This window comes from Scyliorhinus torazame, chromosome 5 (genome assembly GCF_047496885.1).
Source record: "Scyliorhinus torazame isolate Kashiwa2021f chromosome 5, sScyTor2.1, whole genome shotgun sequence".
NCBI classification, from domain to species: domain Eukaryota; kingdom Metazoa; phylum Chordata; class Chondrichthyes; order Carcharhiniformes; family Scyliorhinidae; genus Scyliorhinus; species Scyliorhinus torazame.
Window position 1 is genome coordinate 117620208 of NC_092711.1, and position 26593 is coordinate 117646800.

General features: G+C 46.6%; 1 protein-coding gene across 1 annotated transcript; it reads left to right on the plus strand.

The window, feature by feature from the left end:
• Nucleotides 1-2737: 2737 nt before the first annotated feature.
• Nucleotides 2738-25689, plus strand: LOC140417887 (uncharacterized). The gene is made up of 5 exons (XM_072501319.1): nucleotides 2738-3546; nucleotides 7831-10199; nucleotides 11327-12354; nucleotides 22541-22543; nucleotides 22993-25689. The coding sequence occupies exons 3-5, from the start codon at nucleotides 11683-11685 to the stop codon at nucleotides 24364-24366; spliced, it is 2049 nt and encodes a 682-aa protein (XP_072357420.1). The 5' UTR covers nucleotides 2738-3546; nucleotides 7831-10199; nucleotides 11327-11682; the 3' UTR covers nucleotides 24367-25689.
• Nucleotides 25690-26593: the final 904 nt, after the last annotated feature.

The following is a 26593-nucleotide window of genomic DNA, read 5'->3' on the forward strand; positions in this document are numbered from 1 at the left end:
CAGGACTGGCATTTAAACATTCAGGGATTCACAACCTATCGAAAAGACAGAGAGGTGGGCAGAGGGGGCGGGGTTGCCTTGTTAATTAGGAATGAAATTAAATCAATAGCACTAAACGACATAGGGTCAGATGATGTGGAGTCTGTGTGGGTAGAGTTGAGGAACCACAAAGGCAAAAAAAACATAATGGGAGTTATGTACAGGCCTCCTAACAGTGGTCAGGACCGGGGGCACAAAATGCACCACGAAATAGAAAGTGCATGTCAGAAAGGCAAGGTCACACTGATCATGGGGGACTTCAATATGCAGGTGGACTGGGTAAATAATGCTGCCAGTGCACCCAAGGAAAGGGAATTCATTGAATGTTTACAGGAGGGCTTTTTTGGAACAGCTTGTGATGGAGCCCACGAGGGAACAGGCCATTCTGGACTTAGTGTTATGTAATGAGCCAGACTTGATTAAACATCTTAAAGTAAGGGAGCACTTAGGAGGCAGTGATCATAATATGGTCGAATTCAATCTCCAATTTGAAAGAAAGAAGGTAGAATCAGATGTAAAGGTGTTACAGTTAAATAAAGGTAACTACAGGGGCATGAGGGAGGAACTGACGCCAATCAACTGGGAGCAGAGCAGCAATGGCAGGAGTTTCTGGGAGTAATTGAGGACACAGTACAGCGGTTCATCCCAAAGAAAAGAAAGGTTATCAGAGGGGGGATTAGGCAGCCATGGCTGACAAAGGAAGTTAGGTAATGCATCAAAGCAAAAGAGAAAACCTATAATGTGGCAAAGAGTAGTGGGAAGTCAGAAGATTGGGAAGACTACAAAAACAAACCGAGGATAACAAAGAGAGAAATAAGGAAAGAGAGGATCAAATTTGAAGGTAAGCTAGCCAGTAACATTAGGAATGATAGTAAAAGTTTCTTTAAATACATTAAAAACAAACGGGAGGCAAAAGTTGACATTGGGCCGCTCCAAAATGACGCTGGTAATTTTGTGATGGGAGACCAGGAAATAGCTGAGGAACTGAATAAGTACTTTGCGTCAGTCTTCACAGTAGAAGACATGAGTAATATCCCAATTCCGGAGAGTCAGGGGCAGAGTTCAATATGGTAGCCATCACAAAGAGAGAAAGTGCTAGAGAAACTAAAAGGTCTAAAAATTGATAAATCCCCGGGCCCAGATGGGCTCCATCCTAGAGTTCTAAAGGAGATAGCTGAAGAAATAGTGGAGGCGTTAGTTGTGATCTTTCAAAAGTCACTGGAGTCAGGGAAAGTCCCAGAGGATTGGAAAATCGCTGTTGTAACCCCCCTGTTCAAGAAGGGAACAAGGAAAAAGATAGAAAATTATAGGCCGATTAGCCTAACCTCGGTTGTTGGCAAGATTCTAGAATCCATTGTTAAGAATGAGATTTCTAAATTCTTTGAAGCGCAGGGTCGGATTAGGACAAGTCAGCATGGATTTAGTAAGGGGAGGTCGTGCCTGACAAACCTGTTAGAGTTCTTTGAAGAGATAACAAATAGGTTAGACCAAGGAGAGCCAATGGATGTTACCTATCTTGACTTCCAAAAGGCCTTTGATAAGCTGCCTCAGGGGAGACTGCTGAGTAAAATAAGGGCCCATGGTATCCGAGGCAAGGTACTAACATGGATTGACGATTGGCTGTCAGGCAGAAGGCAGAGAGTTGGGATAAAAGGTTCTTTTTCGGAATGGCATCAGGTGACGAGTGGTGTCCCGCAGGTTTCAGTGTTGGGGCCACAGCTGTTCTCTTTATATACTAACGATCTAGATGACGGGACTGGGGAGTCACTTTAGAACAGAGATGAGGAGGAATTTCTTCAGCCAGAGAGTGGTGGGTCTGTGGAATTCATTGCCACAGAGGGCGGTGGAGGCCGGGACGTTGAGTGTCTTTCAGACAGAAGTTGATAAATTCTTGATTTCTCAAGGAATTAAGGGCTATGGAGAGAGAGCGGGTAAATGGAGTTGAAATCAGCCATGATTGAATGGTGGAGTGGACTCGATGGGCCGAAAGGCCTTACTTCCACTCCTATGTCTTATGGCCTTATAGTAACTTTAGTTTCATTGTGAACAGGGTGACAGTTACAGTGTGCCATTCTTTAAAAGCTCCTTCACCTTTAAACAGGTAACGGTGAGTGAGAGAAAACTGATGCACAGTGACCCAAAAACAAGACACTGTAGACATTCCCTGTCTGCTCAGTTCTTTTTTGAAGTTCATTAATAATCTTTATTGCCACAAGGCTCACATTAACACTGCAATGAAGTTACTGTGAAAATCTTCTAGTCGCTACATTCCAGCGCCTGTTCGGGTACACAGAGCGAGAATTCAGAATGACCAATTCACCTAACATCACTTCTTTCGGGACTTGTGGAAGAAAACCGGAGCACCCGAAGGAAACCGTCGCGGACACGGAGGATGTGCGGACTCCACACAGACACTGACCCAAGCGGGAATCAAACCTCAGTTTCCTCCTTTAAGACTCTCTTAAAACTCACACATTTAATCAGGTTTTTGGTCATCTCTTCTAATATCTCCTTTTGAGTCTGGGTGTCTCACTTGGTTTTATAATGTTCCTGTAAATTGATTGGGATGATTTATGATGTTAAAGGTGTTACATAAAGAGAAGTTGTTGTTGTTGACTGTAACCCTGACCTGTTTTACATCCCATTGGTTTCACAACAAACTCTATCTCTGATGTTTTGCCCCCTGCGGGTTTGCAGCCTCTATAAAGCCGGCGGCCGTTAACTCAGGCCTGTCACCGGGAGCAGGCCGCAGCTGTGCCCCGCTCGATGCAAACCCGGGCCCGGAAACTTGTTATTGGGGTTTGAAGCCTCCGATGGGTTTAGTGAAACCTCCCGGCCGCGTCCAGCTTCGGTAATGCGCCTGCTTCAGCTCACAATGACCGGGGAGTGATTGACGGCAACTCTGGACCAATAGGAAGAAATGGGCGGAGCAGCTGCGCCTCCAACCAATCGGAGTGAATGAGGGGCGGGATTGAGACCCAATCACCATCGTAAATTGGAGCATGCGCAGTGCCGATGATGGATCAGGATTTTGGCAGTCGGGTGGAAATCCTCGGCCGGTCAAATTCAGCCCGGTGAGTCATGAGGGATGGATGGAGCCGGTGGATGGGTTGGGAGGCTTCATAAACACTCCGTGTAGGCCCCAAACTCGGATTACGAAGCTGGGATACGGGAGTTGAATCGGCAAAAGCTGCTCGCGCTTTTCCCCGTGACAGGCCCGGATGACGAAGTGTGCGGCGGGGCGCATGCGTAGGGAGCGAGAGCACGGCTTTGCTCCGCCTCCCATTCACTCGGAATTCTTGGAGGACCAGACGGTCCTCCAGACCTGCCCCCTCTTCCTATTGGTCTGAACCTGCCGCCAATCAGCCCTCGGGCATTGTGAGCTGGAGCAAACCCTTCACGATCATTATGTGGAGATGCCGGCGTTGGACTGGGGTGAGCACAGAGTCTTACACCAGGTTAAAGTCCAATAGGTTTGGAGCGCTGCTTCCTCAGGTGAATGAAGAGGTAGGTTCCAGAAATATATATTTAGGCAAAGTCAAATATGCAGGACAATGCTTTGAATGCGAGCATTTGCAGGTAATTAAGTCTTTACAGATCTAGAGAGAGGGGGCATCCAGGTTAAAGAGGTGTGAATTGTCTCAAGCCAGGTCAGTTGGTCGGATTTCGCAAACCCAGTCCAGATGGTGGGGGTGAATGTAATGCAACATGAATCCAATGTCCCTGTTGAGGCTGTACTCATGTGTGCGGGACTTGGCTATAAGTGTCTGCTCGGCGATTCTGCGTTGTCGCACATCCTGAAGGCTGCCTTGGAGAACGCTTACCCGGAAATCAGAGGCTGAATGCCCTTGACTGCTGAAGTGTTCCCCGACTGAAAAGGATCATTCCTGCCTGGGAAGGAAACCCTGGCAGGTGTGCGGGGAGGATTCACAAACCCCCAATAAGCTCCCGAAGCCTGGTACATTGGCTAGACCATGCAGACGCTGCGACAGCAGATGAACGGACGTCACGTGACAATGAATTGGGTACACACAATTTATTTTTTAAAAAGGAAACTTTAAATGAATTCAAATTTTACCTTCTGTCTTGGTGAGATTCACACCTGGGTGTCTGGAAGATCATTGGGACAGTACAAAATATTTCAGTGACTCTGGAACATGATTTGGACAGTAAAAATATAAATTCTGGATTATTAGGACAGTAAAAAATATTTTTTAACATTTCTCTTCAGCGGATATAAAAATATTGAAAATGGGATAAATGTTGTTCGGCTGACAGTCAATCACTACTTTTTAAAAATAAATTTAAAATTCCCAATTCATTTTTTTCAAATTAAAGGGCAATTTAGCATAGCCAATCCACCTAACTGCACATCTTTGGGTTGTGGAGGTGAAACCCATGCAAACACTGGGAGAATGTGCAAACACCACACAGACAGTGACCCAGAGCCGGGATCGAACCGTGAGACAGCAGTGCTAACCACTGCACCACCATGCTGCCCTAGTCAAACACTGTCCTGTGAGGTAAGGAGTCCTTTTCCTTCTCAATTGGCCGAGGAAGGCAGTGTGTCACAAGGATGGATGTGTTGACCGATTAATGGCTGGAGGATGGGGGCAGGTCATGTGATCAAACCCCCAGAAATACATTTAATCAAAGTTGGCGAGGAGAGAATGTTGTGAATTTCTATCCTAAACTGACAGTGAGGTTTCTGTAAATTTACAGGATACTGGAAGTGGGGGTTTAACAGACGGGAAACGCAAACCAAACAATCTGACAGAATCACTTGATACATTAGAAACTGAATTGCAGCAGTATCTGGGAGTGGAAGGTAAAAGGTTTGTCTGTTCTGTCTGTGAGGGACGATTTCAGGTCTCAGTGTGACTGGAAAAGCCCCGAGATTCACAAACCCTGGTTAGACCAAATCTGGAGAACTGTGTTCAGTTCTGGGCAACAAATCTGAGAAAGGATAGAATGGCCTCGGAGGGAGTGTAGCACAGATTTACCTGAGTGATATCTGAACCCCCCCCCGGGTAAATTACAAGGCGAGATTAGACAGAAATGTCAGAGTCAGCTGGCAGCATGGTGGCGCAGTGAGTAGCACTGCTGCCTCACAGCGCCCAGGTCCCAGGTTCGATCCCGGCTGTGGGTCACTGTCCATGTGGAGTTTGCACATTCTCCCCATGTTTGCGTGGGTTTCGCCCCCACAACCCAAAGATGTGCAAGCAAGGTGGATTGACCATGCTAAATTACCCCTTAATTGGAAAAAATGAATTGGGTACTTTAAAGTTATTTTTTTAAAAGGGCAGAGAAGGGCATTCGGTCCATTGAGTCCATGCTGGCTCTCCAATCGGCACGGAGGTTAGCACTGTTGCTTCCCAGCGGCAGGGACCCGGGTTCGATTCCCGGCTTGGGTTACTGTCTGTGCGGTGTGTGCACATTCTCCCCGTGTCTGCGTGGGTTTCCTCCGGGTGCTGCGGTTTCCTCCCACAAGTCCCGAAAGACGTGCTTGTTAGGTGAATTGGACATTCTGAATTCTCGCTCAGTGCACCCGAACAGGCGCCGGAGTGTGGCGACCAGGGGGTTTTCACAGTAACTTCATTGCAGTGTTAATGTAAGCCTACTTGTGACACTAATAAAGATTATTATTATTATCTGGAGCAATCCACTCAGAGTAATTCTCCTGCTCTGTCTCTGTATCCTCACAGCTTTATTTCTCTCAGGTTCCTCCCCAATTAAAAAAAAAAAAAAAATCATTTATTGTGTCTATTTCCAAACTCCATCATAGGCAGCAAGTTTAAGGTCATTGCCACTGGCTGTGTAAAAACATTCTTCCTCATACCTCCTGGACCATTTACATGCATAGACACGGAGCAACATAGAAAATAGGAGCAGGAGGAGGCCATTTGGCCCTTCGAGCCTGCTCCACCATTCATTACGATCAGAGCTGATTAGGCTCAATAGCCTAATCCCGCTTTCCCCCATATCCTTTGATCCCCTTCACCCTAAGTGCTGTATCTAACTACTTCTTGAAAACATGCAATGTTTTGTCCTTAATTAGTTCCTGTGGCGACGAATTCCATAGGCTCACCACTCTCTGGGGGACGACATTTCTCCTCATCCCGTACCAGCCTCCCCGAACAGGTGCCGGAATGTGGCGACTAGGAGCTTTTCACAGTAACTTCATTTGAAGCCTACTTGTGACAATAAGCGATTTTCATTTCATGTTCATTTCATTTCACCTCTGTCCTAAATGGTCTACCCCGTATCCTCAGACTGTGACCCTATTTCTGGACACTCTCGCTATTGGGAACCTCCTTCCTGAATCTACTCTGTCTCGCCCTGTTTTTTTCAACATAAATTGAGTGCCCAATTCTTTTTTTGCAATTAAGGGGCAATTTTAGCATGGTCAATTAACCTACCATGCACATCTTTGCATTTATAGGGGTGAGAACCACGCAAACACAGGGAGAATGTGCACACTCCACACAGACAGTGACCCGGGGTAGGGATGAAACACGGGTCCTCGGCGACATGAGGCAGCAGTGCTAACCACTGCGCCGCCCACTTTTTATAGGTTTCTATGAGATCCCCCCTCATTGAACTCCAGTGAATACACTCCTAACTGATTCAACCTAACCTGCACATCTTTGAACTGTGGGAGGAAACCAGAGGAAAACAACACAGACACGGGGAGAAAGTGCAAACTCCACACAGTCAAAGTGGAAATTGAACCCGGGTCCCTGGTGCTGTGAGGCAGCAGTGCTAACCACTGTGCCACCCCCTGTCTTGCAACCCTCAAGAGAAAAAAAAATCCTTATCCCCATCTGAAATAGGTGACCCCTCACTTTGCAACAGTGACCCCCTTGTTCCAGATTCTCCCACAAGAGGAAACATCCTCTCCACATCCACCCTGTCAAGACCCCTCAGGATCTTATGTAGTTCAATCCAGGTTTTACCCAAAAATTTAAATCTGTGTCCCGACTGCTTGTACGATCAGTGAATGGAAACAGAGTTTCTTTGTCCACCCGATGGAAATCTGGCATAATCTTGTGTACCTGAATCAAATCTCCCCTCAACCTCTTTTGCTGGAACCATTCTGGTAAATCTCTGCACCTTCTCCAAGAACCTTCATATTCTTCCTGAAGAGTGGTGACCAGAGCTTTACAACGATTCAGAGAATAGAATTGGAACCAAAGAATTCCTACAGTGAAAAAGGGGGCCATTCGGCCCATCGAGTCTGCAGTGATTCTCTGAAAGGGCACCCTGCCGAAGCCCACACTCCTACCCTATCCCTGTAACCCCAAAGCCCCACCTAACCTGCAGATCCCTGGACACTAAGGGGCAATTTATCAAGGCGAATCCATCTAACCTGCTCTTCTTTGGACTGTTGGAGGAAACCTGAGCACTGGGTGGAAACCCACGCAGACACGGGGAGAAAGTGCAAACTCCACATAGTCACCAAGGTCGGAATTGCTGTGAGGCAGCAGTGCTAACCACCATGCCACCAGAAGCATAGTTTTGGTATCAATATTTCTGTTTATGAAGCTCAAGATCGAATTTGCTTTGCCAACTACTCACTTAATATGTGTTGTAGATATACAAAATCCCTCTTCTTACTCTCTCCTCCCAAAGAGGTCAGTTGGGTTTTTGTGACAATCCAGCAGTTTTCAAGGTCACTTTTTCCCAGTGCCGGCCCCACAAATGACCAGATTCATTCAGCTCAATTTCACAAGCTGCCTTTGTGTGTTTTTACGGGTTCTCTCTCACTCCCTATTTTTTGTTTTAAATCAGTTTCACAGGGTGTTCAAAGGGGATGTTTCAAAGTGCGGAAACGCAAACCAAGCATCACATCAGGATCTGACCGAGTCCTCAATTGATCATATCCTGAATATCAGCGATCATGGAAGGAAAAAGCATCGTCCACAGTGGGGAGAAACCGTACACGTGTTGTGTGTGTGGACGAGGATTCAGTAGATCATCAGGCCTCACGAGACACAAATGCAGTCACACTGAGGAGAAACATTGAAATGTGCGGACTGTGGGAAAGGATTCACTTCCCCATCCAAGCTGGAAATTCATCGACGCAGTCACAGTGGGGAGAGACCATTCACCTGCTCCAAGTGTGGGAAGGGATTCACTCAGTCGTCCAACCTGCAGAATCACCAGCGAATTCACACTGATGAGAGTTAATTCACCTACTCAAAGTGTGGGAAAGGATTTGTTATTTCAGCCAACCTGCTGAGACACCAGCGAGTTCACACTGGGGAGAGACCATTTCAATGTCCAGACTGCGGGAAGTGCTATAAAAGTTCTGGGGATCTGATGAGCCATCAACGTGTTCACACTGACGTGAGACCGTTCAGGTGCTCTCGCTGCAGGACTGGGTTCAGACACTCCTCTCACCTCACTGTACATCAGCGAATTCACATCGGAGTGAGGCCATTCACCTGCTCCGAGTGTGGGAAGAGATTCAGTGATTCGTCCAACCCGCTGAAGCACCAGCGAATTCACACTCTGGAGAGGCCATTCGCCTGCTCCCACTGTGGGAAGGGATTCACCACTTCATCCCACCTACTGAAACACCAACGAGGCCACAAGTAATCACAGCGATTGGATTTTGCAGTTACTCACGTTCAGGACTGAACCATGTTCATTTGGGTCTCTTTCTGCTGATAACAATTCCAGTCCATTTACAGGGGCTAATATTCTGGCTAAAAGTCAAATAAATTAGATTTGTGTTAAATACACAGCATCTTGAAACTTTTTAATATCTCTGACACAAGTTAGTTCCTTTTGAAGTACTCTCGCTCTCCCCTGTCTCTTCCATCCTCACCTCCAACAAGAAGTGTGAGGAGCTTGTGGAGCTTCTTTGTGACTGAGATTGAGTAAATCCGATCAGCTGCCTCTGCTGCTTCCCTCCCTTCCACGAGCCCACCGGACCAAACTGTCTCTAAATTTCATCCTTTCCCGAGCCCTGAACCCACATCTTTCTCTAGTTTCTCTCCCATCTCCTCTCATGCCCCCTCAGAGCTCATCTTGTCCATGAGACCCAGCTCCTGCTCCATCGACCCTATTCCCACTGAGCTACTGATCAGCCAACTACCCTGTGTCCACGGATATTGTCAACATTTCTCTCTCTTCAGGTACTGTCCCTCTGTCCTTCAAATCTACCATCATCACCCCCTCCTCAATAAAACAGACCCTTGACCCTGCCATCCTTACAAATTACTGCTCCATCTTCAACCTCCCTCTCCTCCTCAAACTCTTTGAACATTTTGTCACCTCCCAAATCCTTGACTAGCTTTCCCAGAATTCCCATGTTTGAATCCTTCAATCGGGTCTCTGCCCTGTCACAGTGAAATACAAGAGACAAACAGAATCTTACCCGGAGAGAAAGACAGACAATCCGGGAGCTTGGATCCAACATGGATATGTTCATAAGACCAGAAGACAAGGGTAGCAGCACAGTCATTATCGAGAGACAACAATACCTGCTGGAGACAGACAGACAACCAAACAACACAAAGCTACCTAGACCTATATACCCGAGACAGGAAGGAGAATTGGAGACAGACTGGAAGAACGCAGACTCCAGACACATTAACCAAAAACAGGGGGAATATCCGAGGGGACAACGGGCAGAACCAAGGAAGTTCTACATGTTCCCTAAAATACACAAACACCCAAACACATGGACAGGAGTAGGGAAATACCCCCAGACAAACCCATCAGACTGAGAGAGCGAAAATCCTACAAAGTAGCTGAAACATCAACACTCTGCTCCGAGTAGTTGATGGTACAGTGGTTCAATAAATATAATTAGTGGATTAAAAATGTGTGTAATGTAGAGTGAAAACAGTAAATGCTAGATTAACCCAGCGGGTCTGACTGCATCATAGAATCCCTACAGTGCAGAAGGAGGCCATTCAGCCCATCGGGTTTGCACTTGCCCCACAAAAGAGCACCGCACCCAGGTGCAGTTCCCTTCCCCTCTCCCCGTAACCCCACCTCATCCTTGGACACTAAACCTGCACATGGGAGAAAACTGGAGCGCCACACGGGGAGAATGTACAAACTCCACACAGTCATCCCGGGCCGGAATTGAACACTGGTCGCTGGCTCTGTGAGGCAGCAGTGGTACCGACTGTGCCATATCTATGGTGAGATAAACAGAGTTAACGTTTGTTGTCCCTTCTTGTAACAGTTCTATGGAAGGGTCAGTGGACCCTTTTTAAAAAGTCCGCTGAAGTGGAAAGAATGTGTTTTACTCCGAGGTTTGACTCAGGAAGACATTTGAATTGTAAGCTCAGTCGTAATTCACACACAGCCCGCAGTCTGATTGGCTGGAGGACCGAGACCATCCGGTCCTCCAAATCTTTCCATTGGTCAACACCTCTCAGGCAAGAAATGAGATTGTGGAACCCGCTGCCACATAACAGGCGCCGGAATGTGGCGACTAGGGGCTTTTCACAGTAATTTCATTGAAGCCTACTTATGACAATAAGCAATTTTTATTTTCATTTCATTTCACATGGCCTATGGGAAGAACTCAGAATGATGCAGATTCTCAGCCAATGAGGGAGATCCGGGCTCAGCCCCCCCCCTGATTCACTGTGATTGGTTGGAGGACCAGCCGCTCCCACATGGTCCGCCAGTCCCGAGCCTTCGCCTTATTGGTCCGGAGCTGCCGTCAATCACTCCCCGGGCATTGTGAGCTGGAGCAAACCCTTCACAATCATTATGTGGAGATGCCACCGTTGGACTGGGGTGAGCTCAGTAAGAAGTCTTAAACCAGGTTAAAGTCCAAAATGCAACGCGGGAACAGGCCCAAGTTAACGGGCACCATTCTGCTTCAGACACTGGAGGATGGTTCACATCAGAGGATGGGGGATAATAAATAAGAGCTTACACTTTGCACTCAAATCATTAAGGACCCTGATCTCTGGCAAGGAAGGAAACCCTGGCAGGTGGGTGGGGAGGATTCACAAACACCCGCTGGAGGCCCCAAACCCCCAATCAGACCCATTGGTTTTATTGTCAGTGCAGACAGGAGCTGGAGAACTGAACCCAGGCAGAGGAGAGGGAGAAACTGGGAGTGGAGGAAAAAAATGGTGCAGATGGTGAGATGGGTTTGGATTTCAGCCCAGGGAGGAGGGAGAGTGTGGGACGGGGTTTGACAACTTTGAGGGAACAAGAGAGGAAAAAATGTTCCAGAGAAACTAGAATTGTCTGTTCAGATATTCTACCCTGGACTGACAGTGATGGCTTTTGTAAACTCTTTTTACAGGATATTGGAAGTGGAGGATTGGCCGACAGAAAACTCAAACCAAACATCACATCGAGTTCCCACAGAGTCACTCAATTCATTACAACCTAAACATCAAAATTTGAACGTGGAAGGTGAAGTGTTTGTCTGTTCTGTCTTTGGGAAAAGATTTCAAGCATCAGTGACTGGAAAAGCGGCGAGACGCACACAACACCCGGGTGTGAGTGTTCAGTGAAGTGACTGGGAAGAGCTTTAACCAGTTACGCAGTCTGAAAAAACATCACCATTCACAGTGGGGAGAAACCGTACACGTGTTCTGTGTGTCTTCGAAGCTTCAACTGATCTCCAACCTGGAGAGACACACGGACACAGGTACCATGGAGAAACCATGGAAATGTGAAGATTGTGGTAAAGGATTCAATTATCCATCCTTGCTGGAAAACCACAGACGCATTCACACTGGAGAGAAACCATTTACTTGCTGTGTGTGTGGAAAGGGATTTACTCAGTTATCCTGCTTCCAGTCACACCAACAAACCCACACAGAAGAGAGGCCGTTCAGCTGCACCTCCTGTGGAAAGAGGTTCAGGTCTTCATCCAACCTCACTGCTCACCAGCGCGTTCACACTGGGGAGAGACCATTCAGCTGCTCTGTATGTGGGAAGGGATTCACTCGGTCCTCCCATCTGTTGGAACACCAGCAAACACACAGCGAGGAGAGGCCGTTCAGCTGCACCACTTGTGGAAAGAGGTTCAGGTCTTCACCCAATCTCATTGCACATCAACGGGTTCACTCTGGGAAGAAACCATTCACCTGCTCTGTGTGTGGTAAGGAATACACTCACCCATCGAACCTGCTGATACACCAGCGAACTCACACAGGGGAGAGGCCATTCACCTGTTCCGACTGTGGGAAGGCATTCACCAAGTCCTTTAACCTAGTGATACACCAACGCACTCACACTGGAGAAAGGCCGTTCACCTGCTCCGTGTGTGGGAAGGGATTCACTCAGCCATCTAACCTGCTGACACACCAGCGAATTCATAAGTAACTGCAGGGGTTGGATTCATTAGTTTCGCTGCTGTTAATCACACCTGGGCATGTTAGTCTGATAGTATTTGGTTTGCTCCTGCTGATGTTAACAAATCCGATAAATGGCTGGCATTTAAATACCTTCAGACATGTCACTGATCTTTGGGGCTGTGATATCCCTTTTTGAAAGCATCGTCTGTGATGTTTTCCTTTGATTCAAGAACGCCACCACCTGGAAGTTCACCTCCAAGTCACTCACCATCTCCACTTGGAATTATATCGACATTCCTTCACTGCAGCTGGATCAAAACCTTGGAATTCCCTTCCTAACATGGTTGGACTGCAGCGGCTCAGGAAGGCTGCTCACCTCCATCTTTTCAGGGGCAATTAGGGATGGTCAATAAATGCTGACCGAGCCAGCAACACCCACATCCCATGAAGTCTCACCAAGAGCTCATTCACAAAATTATGAACTTTCAGTTCAATCCTAAATTGATCTTTCATGGAGTCTCTCATCAACTCTACATGGCCGCCCATTGCCATCTGTACCGGCAGCCTGGTCACAGAACTCGAATCACTTCACTCCGCTGTGTTGGTAGTTTTGACATCAATAGTTTTAATGTAACCCAACTATTTTCAGGTTAATTCACTTTAGAGTCATTGTCATGAAAGGTTAAAATGCCATTTTGTACACGAGCAGATGTCGGGCCAAATATAAATCAGCAGTCCATTAAGTTAACCAATTATTGTTGACACTTTGGCTAATTAGAGATTAGAAAAGTTGAGCTGAGGGGATAAAACTAATGTTTTGATGAACCATTTTGTTAACATGTTACCACGTTTGAGGATTATTACTTCATATCTTTCACCTGCTCAACTGAGGAAAGTTGTAAGAAGTCTGTTTAATTGTTAAAGATAAACTTCTCTGTTAGTTACTGTCCATTAAACCTTGTTTTTTATCTTTCTGACTTATCGTTTTTGAAAATTTAGAGCACCCAATTATTTTTTTCCAATTAAGGGGCAATTTACCGTGACCAATTCACCTGCCCTGCACAGATTTTTGGATTGTGGGGGTGAGACCCACGCAGACACGGGGAGAACGTGCAAACTCCAGACGGACAGTGACCCGGGGCCGGGATTGAACCCGGATCCTCTGCGCCATGAGGAGCAGTACTAACCACTGTGCCACCATGACGCCCCCAACGTGTTCGCTTTCTACCTTTTAATGGTTTAAAAATATTTTGAATTTACCATTTAAAGTGATCATTCTGTCAGATAGTTAAATCTTGTATAACCTGATTTAATTGAAAGTTGGGGATTTATTGCAAACAATCTGTACCCCATAAATCAATTTCAAAATGTAAGTGTTACCTGGACTTGGTGTCTCGGCGTAAGTGGTCCCTGGGTTTAGTGTTGTGCCAAAAGTGGTCCCTGGATTTGGTGTCTCAGTGTAAGTGGTCCCTGGATTTGGTGTCTCGGCGTAAGTGGCCCCTGGATTTGGTGTGTCAGTGTAAATGGACCCTGGATTTGTTGTGTCAGAGTAAGTGATTTCTGGCTTTGGGGTCTCGGTACAAGTGGGCCCAGCTCTGTTTCCAACCCAGTCTCTCATCTTTCATCAATTTCAATTGAATGGAAATTGACTGCAGGAACCTGTCAACATTTGAAACATATTTGCAAATGATTTGAGAGTTTCGTACAGGTGGGCTCTTTCTCTGTTCTGTCCATTCGAGGTGTTTGATAACAGACTTTCTCCTGTGAATATCCAGCTGGAGTTTTAGGCCCTGATGTGTTTCCTTGTTCATCTTGTTGACCCTAAACATTGAATCTTGTGGTTTCAGACACCAGAGAATCAAACTCCCAATAACAGATTGTTTTTTACTGATTTTATTAACAGTATTGCAATAACACTGAGAGAGTAGAGTTACTTGTTCTGGAGAACAGAGATAATACAGGGATTCAGAGCTCCCTTTTCCTCAGCTCTGATCTAACATCAGTTTGCAGGTTCCTGTTAAATATAGAGCAGTACAGGAGCACACTGACAGTGTAACACAGGCTCATCAGTCTGCAGACTCCTGTTAAATACAGAGCAGTACAGGAGCACACTGACAGTGCAACACAGAGTCATCAGTCTGCAGACTCCTGTTAAATACAGAGCAGTACAGGAGCACACTGACAGTGTAACACAGTCTCATCAGTCTGCAGGCTGCTGTTAAATACAGAGCAGTACAGGAGCACACTGACAGTGCAACACAGAGTCATCAGTCTGCAGACTCCTGTTAAATACAGAGCAGTACAGGAACACACTGACAGTGTAACACAGTCTCACCAGTCTGCAGACTCCTGTTAAATACAGAGCAGTACAGGAAAACACTGACAGTGTAACACAGTCTCATCAGTCTGCAGACTCCTGTTAAATACAGAGCAGTACAGGAGCATGCTGACAGTGTAATACAGTCTCATCAGTCTGCAGACTCCTGTTAAATACAGAGCAGTACAGGAGCACGCTGACAGTGTAACACAGTGTCATCAGTCTGCAGACTCTTGTTAAATACAGAGCAGTACAGGAGCACACTGACAGTGCAACACAGTCTCATCAGCCTGCAGACTCCTGTTAAATACAGAGTAGTTCAGGAGCACACTGACAGTGTAACACAGTCTCATCAGCTTGCAGACTCCTGTTAAATACAGAGCAGTCCAGGAGCACACTGACAGTGTAACAGTGTCTCATCAGTCTGCAGACTCCTGTTAAATACAGAGCAGTACAGGAGCACGCTGACAGTGCAACACAGTCTCATCAGTCTGCAGGCTGCTGTTAAATTCAGAGCAGTACAGGAGCACACTGACAGTGTGACACAGTCTCATCAGTCTGCAGACTCCTGTTAAATACAGAGCAGTACAGGAGCACACTGACAGTGTAACACAGTCTCATCAGTCTGCAGACTCCTGTTAAATACAGAGCAGTACAGGAACACACTGACAGTGTAACACAGTCTCATCAGTCTGCAGACACCTGTTAAATACAGAGCAGTACAGGAGCACACTGACAGTGTAACAGTGTCTCATCAGTCTGCAGACTCCTGTTAAATACAGAGCAGTACAGGAAAACACTGACAGTGTAACACAGTCTCATCAGTCTGCAGACACCTGTTAAATACAGAGCAGTACAGGAGCACACTGACAGTGTAACAGTGTCTCATCAGTCTGCAGGCTGCTGTTAAATTCAGAGCAGTACAGGAACACACTGACAGTGTAACACAGTGTCATCAGTCTGCAGACTCCTGTTAAATTCAGAGCAGTCCAGGAGCACACTGACAGTGTAACAGTGTCTCATCAGTCTGCAGACTCCTGTTAAATTCAGAGCAGTACAGGAACACACTGACAGTGTAACACAGTCTCATCAGTCTGCAGACTCCTGTTAAATACAGAGCAGTACAGGAAAACACTGACAGTGTAACACAGTCTCATCAGTCTGCAGACTCCTTTTAAATACAGAGCAGTACAGGAGCACACTGACAGTGTAGTACAGTCTCATCAGTCTGCAGACTCCTGTTAAATACAGAGCAGTACAGGAGCACACTGACAGTGCAACACAGTCCCATCAGGCTGCTGTTAAATTCAGAGCAGTACAGGAACACACTGACAGTGTAACACAGTCTCATCAGTCTGCAGGCTCCTGTTAAATACAGAGCAGTACAGGAGCACACTGACAGTGTAATACAGTCTCATCAGTCTGCAGACTCCTGTTAAATACAGAGCAGTACAGGAGCACGCTGTCAGTGCAACACAGTCTCATCAGTCTGCAGACTCCTGTTAAATACAGAGCAGTACAGGAGCACACTGACAGTGTAACACAGTCTCATCAGTCTGCAGGCTCCTGTTAAATACAAAGCATAGAACATAGAAAAATACAGCACAGAACAGGCTCTTCGGCCCACGATGTTGTGCCGAACCTTTGTCCTAGATTAATCATAGATTATCATTGACTCTACAGTGCAGAAGGAGGCCATTCGGCCCACTGAGTCTGCACCGGCTCTCGGAAAGTGCACCCTCCCCAAGGTCAACACCTCCACCCAACACTAAGGGCAATTTTGGACACTAACGGCAATTTAGCATGGCCAATCCACCTAATCTGCACATCTTTGGACTGTGGGAGGAAACACACGCACACACGGGGAGGATGTGTAGACTCCGCACAGACAGTGACCCAAGCCGGAATCGAACCTGAGACCCTGGAGCTGTGAAGCAATTGTGCTATTCACAATGCTACCGTGTTGCCCTTATGAACAAATAAATCTACACTACATAATTTTACCGTAATTCATGTACCTATCCAATAGCTGCTTGAAGGTCCCTAATGTTTCCGACTCAACTACTTCCACAGGCAATGCATTCCATGCCCCCACTACTTTCTGGGTAAAGAACCTACCTCTGACATCCCCCCTATATCTTCCACCATTCACCTTAAATTTATGTCCCCTAGTAATGGTTTGTTCCACCCGGGGAAAAAGTCTCTGACTGTCTACTCTATCTATTCCCCTGATCATCTTATAAACCTCTATCAAGTCGCCCCTCATCCTTCTCCGTTCTAATGAGAAAAGGCCTAGCACCCTCAACCTTTCCTCGTAAGACCTACTCTCCATTCCAGGCAACATCCTGGTAAATCTCCTTTGCACCTTTTCCAAAGCTTCCACATCCTTCCTAAAATGAGGCGACCAAAACTGTACACAGTACTCCAAATGTGGCCTTACCAACGCTTTGTACAGCTGCATCATCACCTCACGGCTCTTAAATTCAATCCCTCTGTTAATGAACGCGAGCACACCATAGGCCTTCTTCACAGCTCTATCCACTTGAGTGGCAACTTTCAAAGATGTATGAACATAGACCCCAAGATCTCTCTGCTCCTCCACATTGCCAAGAACTCTACCGTTAACCCTGTATTCCGCATTCATATTTGTCCTTCCAAAATGGACAACCTCACACTTTTCAGGGTTAAACTCCATCTGCCACTTCTCAGCCCAGCTTTGCATCCTATCTATGTCTCTTTGCAGCCGACAACAGCCCTTACTATCCACAACTCCACCAATCTTCGTATCGTCTGCAAATTTACTGACCCACCCTTCAACTCCCTCATCCAAGTCATTAATGAAAATCACAAACAGCAGAGGACCCAGAACTGATCCCACTGGTAACTGGGATCCAGGCTGAATATTTGCCATCCACCAGCACTCTCTGACTTCTATCGGTTAGCCAGTTTGTTATCCAACTGGCCAAATCTCCCACTATCCCATGCCTCCTTACTTTCTGCAGAAGCCTACCATGGGGAACCTTATCAAATGCCTTACTAAAATCCATGTACACTACATCCACTGCTTTACCTTCATCCACATGCTTGGTCACCTCCTCAAAGAATTCAATAAGATTTGTAAGGCAAGACCTCCCCCTCACAAATCCGTGCTGACTATCCCTAATCAAGCAGTGTCTTTCCAGGTGCTCAGAAATCCTATCCTTCAGTACCCTTTCCATTACTTTGCCTACCACAGAAGTAAGACTAACTGGCCTGTAATTCCCAGGGTTATCCCTAGTCCCTTTTTTGAACAGGGGCATGACATTCGCCTACAGTACAGGAGCACACTGACAGTGTAACACAGACTCATGGGTGGCATGGTAGCACAGTGGTTAGCACTGCTGCTTCACAGCGCCAGTGTCCCAGATTTGCTTCCCAGCTTGGATCACTGTCTGCGCGGAGTCTACACTTTCTCCCCGTGTCTGTGTGGGCTTCTTCCGGGTGCTCCGGTTTCCTCCCACAAGTCCCGAAAGACGTGCTGTTCGGTGGATTGGACATTCTGAATTCTCCCTTAGTGTACCCGAACAGGTGCCAGAATGTGGCAACTTGGGAATTTTCACAGTAACTTCATTGCAGTGTTAATGTAAGCCTACTTGTGACAATAATAAAGATTATTATGATTATCATCAGTCTGCAAGATATGGAGAGCTGGGTATTGTCCACAAGAGTGACTGAAACTCTGAGATTTGAAATAATCTAGGATTAGAAAAGAGAAAAGGCCCCAAGAATGAAGCAGTCGGCAACAGGACATCAATTAATCTCCTCGTACATTGGAGAAAAATGGAACATAACACAGTGTATTTGCTCAACAACTGACCAAGCTGACATTCATCCAGAATTTTAAAATAGATTTAAAGTACTCAATTCTTTTTTAAAAATTAAGTGGCAATTTACCGTGGCCAGTCTACCTACCCTGCACATCTTTGGTTGTGGGGGTGAGACCCACGCAGACACGGGGAGAATGTCTTCATCTAAAATTTCAATAACCTCCAAGATGGGGCTGGAGTTTACTATCAGCAGAAACAAAAAGTGAAAGTGATGAACAGCAGAATCCCACCCCTGCAACCACATGTAAACTCACTGCTCTCACAATAGGTGCTGTGACTGAGTGAACCCTTTTCACAAACAGAGCAGGTGACCAGCCTCTCCCCAATGTGAGTGCATTGGTGTGTCTGCACCTCACTTGTACTTCTCACATTCATAACAAGAGGTCATTTAGCCATGTGAACAAGTTGATGTGCAGCGAGGGTGCTTAACCGAGTCAATCCCTTCCCACACACAGAGCAGGTGAATGGCCTCTCCCCCGTGTGAACCTGCTGGTGCCTCAGCAGGGTGGATGACTGAATGAATCTCCTCTCACACACAGAGCAGGCGAATGGCCTTTTTCCAGTGTGAGTCTGCTGGTGCCTCATCAGGGTGGATGACTGAGTGAATCCTTTCCCACACATGGAGCAGGTGAACGGCCTCTCTCCAGTGTGTGTGTGTTGGTGTTGCATCAGGTTCTTCCTGCTTTTGAAGCTCTTCCCACAGTCAGAACATTCTAAAGGTCTCTTATTGGAGTGAGCACGCTGGTGTGACTGTAAGTGTTGTGACTGAATAAAATCTTTTCCACACATGGAGCAGATGAACGGCCTCTCTCCTGTGTGACTCCGTCGATGAGTTTCGAGATGGGATGGGTAATTGAATCCCTTCCCACAGTCATCACATTTCCATGGTTTCTCCATGGTGTCGGTGTCCTTGTGTCTCTCCAGGTTAGATGATAAGTTGAAGTCTTGTCCACACATAGAACACCTGTATGGTTTTTCCTCGCTGTGAATGGTGTGATTTTTGTTCACGCTGGTTAAAGCTCTTTCCACCGTCAGTTCACTGGAAAGCTTGCACTCAGGTTTGTGTGGGTCTCTGTGCTTTTCCAGTCACAGTGATATTTGAAATCTTTTCCCTCAGACAGAAGACAAACATTTCTCCTTCCACATTCACAGGCCAATGAGATTCAGGTCTTGATGAATTGAGTGATTCTGTTGAATTTTGTTGTGATGCTTAATTTGAATTTCCCGTCTGTAAATCATCCCCTTCGAATATCCTATAAATGAAGATTACCAAAGTCAAAGATGTAAATCCCAGTTCCACACACTCTCCCTCCTCCCTGGGCTGAAATCCAAACCCATCTCAACATCTGCACCATTTCTTTCCTCCACTCCCAGTTTTCTCCCTCCCTCTCCTCTGCCTGGGTTCAGTTCTTCAGCTCCTGTCTGCAGACTGACAATAAAACCAATGGGTCTTATTGGGGGGTTTGGGGTCTCCACTTACCCACCTGAAGCCAGAGCAAGAACCCGCACTGCGTGTGTTCCAGATCACAATGCCCGAGTTGTGATTGACGGCATCTCTGAACCTATAAGAAGCAGCAGTGGGGCTGGAGGACCGAGCAAGAGCAGCTGGTCCTCCAACCAATCAGAGTGAATGACGGGCGGGGCTGAGCCCAGATCTCCCTCATTGGCTGAAACTCTGCATTATTTTTTAAATTTTTCCTTTTCTGAGTTACCAAGCCAGGGCTCAGAGTGTGGGTCAGGGGCAACCCCCTAATCCAGCTTCTTGCCTGCTCCAAAAAACTAATTCAAATTGAATCAAATTTATGGTCCCCACAAGAGAGACATACCAGATTTGAACCCAAAGGCTCAATCTACAGACGCTTGATCTTAGCCAAAAGGCCGAGAAGCGATAAACTCTGCATCATTTTGAAAACTGATTTGTCTCAAACTCCAGGAGAAAAGTGGACCTTTCTGTCTGTGTTGGGAGACATCACTCACTCCCTCCAGCCTGCTCCACCATTGAATAAGAACCTGGCTGATCTGACTGTAACACCCACTACACATGCAGTGAGCGGGACTGCCCTGGAGCTCAATTATACTCAAATTCTGATCATGTTCAGGTTCTGATGAACAGAGTGACAATGTTAGAACTTGATGTGATCTCTGATTTGAGTTTTCTGTGTAAATCCAGCCTCCCAACCCCCTGTAAAAGGAGTTTGCAGAATCCATCCCTGTCAGTCCAGGAGAGAAATTCACAACATTCTCTCCTCCTGCTGACAGGGAGCACCGCGCATGCGCCCTTAACCCTGGCCTCTCACTCCAGATGCGGCTCCGCCGCACAGATACAAACCCGGCACCGGCAGCTTCTTATTCCGGTGTCAGAGCCGCATCGGGGACTCACGGACCCTCCCCGTCCACCGCTCGGCTCCGCCTCTCCCTCCATTTCCCTCACCGCCTGTGGATCTGACAAACAAGCACGTTGTCTACGTCACAATGCCCGGCGAGTGATTGACGGCAGCTCCGGGCCAATAGGAAGAAGAGATGGGGCGGGGCCGGAGGACCGAACGGGAGCGGCTCGTCCTCCAGCCAATCGAAGTGAATGAGGGGGCGGGGCTCGGCAGTGACTAACGCATGCGCAATGAGGGCGATCGGTAAGCGGAAAATTGCGGAAAGCAGGCACCGGTCGATCTGCCGGGTGTGTGGAGTGTTTTTGTGAACATGTTGTGCACAATCTTGGGAAAAGGACTCCCTAGTCTCCCATTTGAACCGAACACGTCCTCACCGTCCCGTGTTAAAGATCGGCATCTTTAATAGGGGCAGTGATTGCAGAGACTGGGACAGATCAGAGCATGGAGGAGATGACAGAGAGAAAAAAGAGCATGGAGGGGATTACAGACACAGAGAGAGATCAGAGCCTGGGGGAGATGACAGAGAGATAGAGAAGGGACTGGAGGAGATTAGAGAGACTGGGAGGGAGGGGGGGCGGTGCAGGAGCCTGGAGAAATTTGAAAACAAGGATGAGGATTGCTAAATGTATCTGCTTCTTAACTGGGAGCCTTTGTAGGTCTGTGAGCATGAATGCAACTTGGTGTGATTAAGTAATAAAGATCTCAGGTTCATAGGGAGGTTTAATGTGGGAGACCAGCCGGGACTGTATTAGAACAGTTAAGTCTACAGGGAACAAAAGAATGGGTGAATGTTTCAGCAGCAGATGAGCAGAGAGTCGAGTGAATGAAATGAAAATCACTTATTGTCACAAGTAGGCTTCAAATGAAGTTACTGTGAAAAGCCACATTCCGGCACCTGTTTGGGGAGGCTGGTATGGGAATTGAACCGTGCTGCCTTGGTCTGCTTTAAAAGCCAGCGATTTAGCCCAGTGTGCTCAACCAGCCCCTTGTGATGTTACTGAGGTGGAAATAGGTGGTCTTGGTGATGATGTAGATATGTGATTGACAGCTCTACTTGTGACAAAATATTTTGGGATAATTATGAACCAGGGTTTAGTCTCAGGCTGTTATCGGGGAGATGGGTGGAGCCGGTGCTGAGGAAATTGAGTTTGTAGCAGAGAAGCAAAGACAATGGGATCATTTTTTGCAATGTTTAAATGCAGTAAATGTTTGCTCATCCAGTCCAGGATGTCAGTACGGTGTGTGACTGGGAGAGGAATTTGTAGGTGAATGCGTTCTCATACACATGCTGCCCTGGTCCTTTATGGTGATGGAGGCTGAAGGTTTGAGAGATTTGTAAACGTCTGGTCAAGCTGTAGATGTATAAAAATCCTTTCCTTCATTCCCTACCTCTCCCACCTCTCCTCTCTATCACTCTCTCTTTCTCTCTTCCCCTCTCCCTCCTCCTATAGAAGTCTGAGTCTTGTGTTGGCCCAGGCCAGTTGGCAGGTTCACTTCCCTGAAGGACATTACAGAACCAATTGGGTTTTTAATGACAATCCAGCAGTTTTCATGGTCACTTTTTCCGAGGGCTGGCTCCACAAATGACCAAATTAATTCAGCTCAATTTCTCGCTCTTTCTGTTTTCTGTCCATTTCACAGGAGGTAGGACATTGGGAAACTGAAACTGAACATCACATCAGAATCTTACAGAGTCGCCCAATTCATCATCATCCAAATACTGTCGGATTTTGAACATGAAAGGAAAAAACACCATTCACAGTGGAGAGAAACTGAGCACAGGTTCTGTGTGTTGAGGAGATTTCAGCCAATCATCTTCCTGTTGAGACAAACACAGTTACAGCAGAGAGAGAACGTAGCAATGTGCGGACTGTGGGAAGGAATACAATTACCCATTGAAGTGGAAATTCATAGTGGCACTCACACAGGGGAGTGATCGTTCACTTGCTCTGAGTGTGGGAATACATTCACTACCTCATCCCACCTATTGACACCAATGAGTCCACACTGGGAAGAGACCGTTCAGCTGCTCCGAGTGTGGGAAGGGATTAGCTCACTCAGCCAACCTGCTGAGACACCAGTGAGTTCACACTCACGAGAGACCTTTTAAATACCCAGACTGCGGGACACACTGTAGAGCTTCTGGGGAACTGATGTCCCGTCAACGGATTCACACTGACATAACACCGTACAGGTGCTTTGACTGTGGGACTGGGTTCAGGCGATCATTTGATCTGACTGTACATCATTGCAGTCACGCCATAGAGAGGCCGTTCACCTGCTCTGAGTGTGGGAAAGGATTCATTACCTCATCGTACCTGCTGACACACCAGTGCATTCACACTGGGGAGAGGCCGTTCACCTGCTCTGAATGTGGGAAGGGATTCACTCAGTCATCCCACCTGCAGACACACCAGCGAGTTCACACTGGAGAGAGACCATTCATCTGCTCCAAATGTGGGAAAGGATTCACTCAGTCATCAAACTTGCTGACACACCAAAGCATTCATACTGGGGATAAACCATTCACCTGCTCCAAGTGTGGGAAGGGATTTATTTGTACAACCTACTTACTGAGACACCAGCGGGTTCACACTGGGGAGAGACCATTCATCTGCTCCAAGTGTGGGAAGGGATTCGCTCACTCACACAACCTCCAGAGACACCAGCGGGTTCACACTGGAGAGAAGCTGTTCACCTGCTCAGACTGTGGGAAGGGATTCACTCAGAAATGTGGCCTTCTGGAACACCAGCGAATTCACACTGGGGAGAGGCTGTTCGCCTGCAGTGAGTGTGGGAAGAGATTCAGTACGTCATCACAACTGCAGACCCACCAGCGCACTCACACTGGGGAGAGACCGTTCAGCTGCTCCTGGTGTGGGAAGAGATTCACTTGTTCATCCCACCTGCAGACCCACCAGCGAATTCACACTGGGGAGAGGCCGTTCACCTGCTCCGCGTGTGGGAAGGGATTTGCTCATTCATCCAACCTGCTGAGACACCAGCGAATTCACAGTGAGGACAGACCTTTTAAATGCCAAGACTGTGGGAAGTGCTATAAAAGTTCTGCGGAACTGATGTCCCATCAACGTGTACACACTGACGAGAGACCATTCAGGTGCTCTGACTGTGGAACTGGGTTCAGGCGATCATCTGATCTCACTGTACATCAGCGAATTCACACTGGGAAGAGGCCATTCATCTGCTCTGTGTGTGGCAAAGGATTCACTACCTCATCCTACCTGCTGACACACCAGCGACTTCACACTGGGGAAAGACCGTTCAACTGCCCTGTGTGTGGGAAGCGATTCACTCAGTCATCCCACCTGCTAGCACACCAGCGAGTTCACACTGGGGAGAGGCCTTTCACCTGCTCTCAGTGTGGGAAGGGATTCACTCAGTCATCCAACCTGCTGACACACCAGCGCACTCACACCGGGGAGCTGTCCGATACTCTGTGTGAGTAGAGAGTCTATCAGACATACACCCTTCTTAGACACTAGTGAGTTCATACTGGGGAAAAGCTGTGTGTGCGTGTGTGTGTGTGTAGGGATTCACAGTCTCCTGATGGACTCCTTTCTCCAGGTGTGGAAATGTTTCAACTGACCTGATAAATCACCAACTGGGCAGTGATATGACGTGAGATTGATTCATTAATCATCCAATCTGTGGACACACCAGTGAGTTCACACTGGGCTGAGACTGTTCGCCTGCTCCGTGTGTGGGAAGGGATTCACTCAGTCGTTTAAACTTCTGGCTCCTCAGTGAGTTCACACTGCACAGAGGGTGTTTGTGTGTCTGTGTAAAAGGATTTGATTCTCATCACAACTGTAAAGTTGTCAATTACAAAGTGGAGAGAGGATATTCACTTGCTTCCTGTCTGCAAACACATTTCCTGAGAATGGATATCGGATTGATCAGAGATCCTGGAATTCATTTCAAATTGTTGCAGACTTGGTCTCTAAATTCTAAATATACTTTTCTGTTTTTACATAATGATTTTTTGCTTTAAACAAGCAACAATAAGACATTGGTTCAGTGTTTTTATTTCTATCACATAACCCATTACAGACAGTGACCATGAGATTACTGGATACTGACGGGAGGTCTCATCAGAAAGATCTGTGAGCACGTTATTCTAATCTGATCAATCTGGTCGAAGATAGATCTGGTCAGGAACACCGAGCTTTTGTATTGATCCTTTTTCACTTTAGTAATGTGGGTTTTTTTTAATAAACATTTTATTGAGGTATTTTTGGTATTATAACAACAACAAAATAAAAATGTACATGAAACTATAAACATAGTGCAAAAGCCGTCTCCCTCCCTTACAGGTCCCACCTTCAGTAATGTTGTGTTAACTTGACGATAACATCTCAATAAATTCTGGTTACTTGTTTATCAAAACAGAACATATTAACCCATTAATTCAGCTGATAAATGATATGCTCTTTAGTAGTCTTGTGTGATATTGTCATTACCTTTATCATGGTTTGTGCCTGAATATCTCATCTTTTTCTGAACGACGTAATAATGTCTTTGTATTGAGTCCATCTCCTGACCTTCTGCCTAAGTGTCGAGAACTTTCATTCATAGAATCATAGAATCCCGACAGTGCAGAAGCAGGCCATTCGGCCCATTGTCTGTCGTTTCACATAATTTATCTCTTCATGTCTAATCTTATCCTCAGTGTGATCTCTGAGAACCTGCTTCTATTGTAGGTCTTTAGTCTTAATTTGTGTAAGTGACATTACTGTTGAAAAATGTTTATTAAAGTTATTCAGATCTTGCGATGCCTCCCTCTGTCTCCATTCCCCACCTCGAGGCTCAATAAGGTGCTTCATTTTGTAGCTTTTAGAGTTTTCTCTTGCTCAGTGTAAACATTGCCATTATATTCTTTCCCCTTGTAACGAGTTTACTTGAATTTGACTTTTTACTTGAAATTGAAGGTGGCATGGCAGCACAGTGGTTAGCACTGTTGCTTCACAGCGCCAGGGACCCGGGTTTGATTCCCGGCTTGGGTCACTGTCTGTGCGGAGTCTGCACGTTCTCCCAGTGTCTGCGTGGGTTTCCTCCGGGTGCTACGGTTTCCTCCCACAAGTCCCGAAAGACATGCTTGTTAGGTGAATTAGACATTCGGAATTCTCCCTCAGTGTACCTGAACAGGTACCGGAGTGGGGATTTTCACAGTAACCACATTGCAGTGTTAATGTAAGCCATCGTGTGACACTGATAGATTATTATAATTTCCATAACATTATGGTCTTTATAGACACTGGTACTTTAACCCCAGTATTAGTCAGGTCGATGTGACTGTCCACCTTATGGGACAGGAGGTATTCCTGTGTTAGTGTGTGTGACTGTAGTTCCCTGTGTTTGAGAATGTGGTTGTGTATTCAAAGGTGTGTGTGTCTGCAGACTATCTGCTGCTTCTCATCAGCTGTAACGTGAACCTTCTCCTCTCTAAGCAAATGATGTCGGTTCACTGAGAATCCCATCCAATGATTTGAATGGTGCAACTCAGATTCTTCATAAAATCAGCAGAAGGAGGCCATTCGGCCCATTGAGTCTGCACCAACCCTTAGAAAGACCCCTTACCAATCCCCAGCCCTATTCCTGCTACTGCACCCTAAGGGATAATTTAGCTTGGCCAATCCACCTAATCTGCACATCATTCGGCTGTGGGCAGAAACC

What these genes read in the sequence shown, in the direction of transcription:
- LOC140417887 (XM_072501319.1), top strand. Translation starts at nt 11,683, where the DNA reads ATGGAGAAACCATGGAAATGTGAAGATTGTGGTAAAGGATTCAATTAT.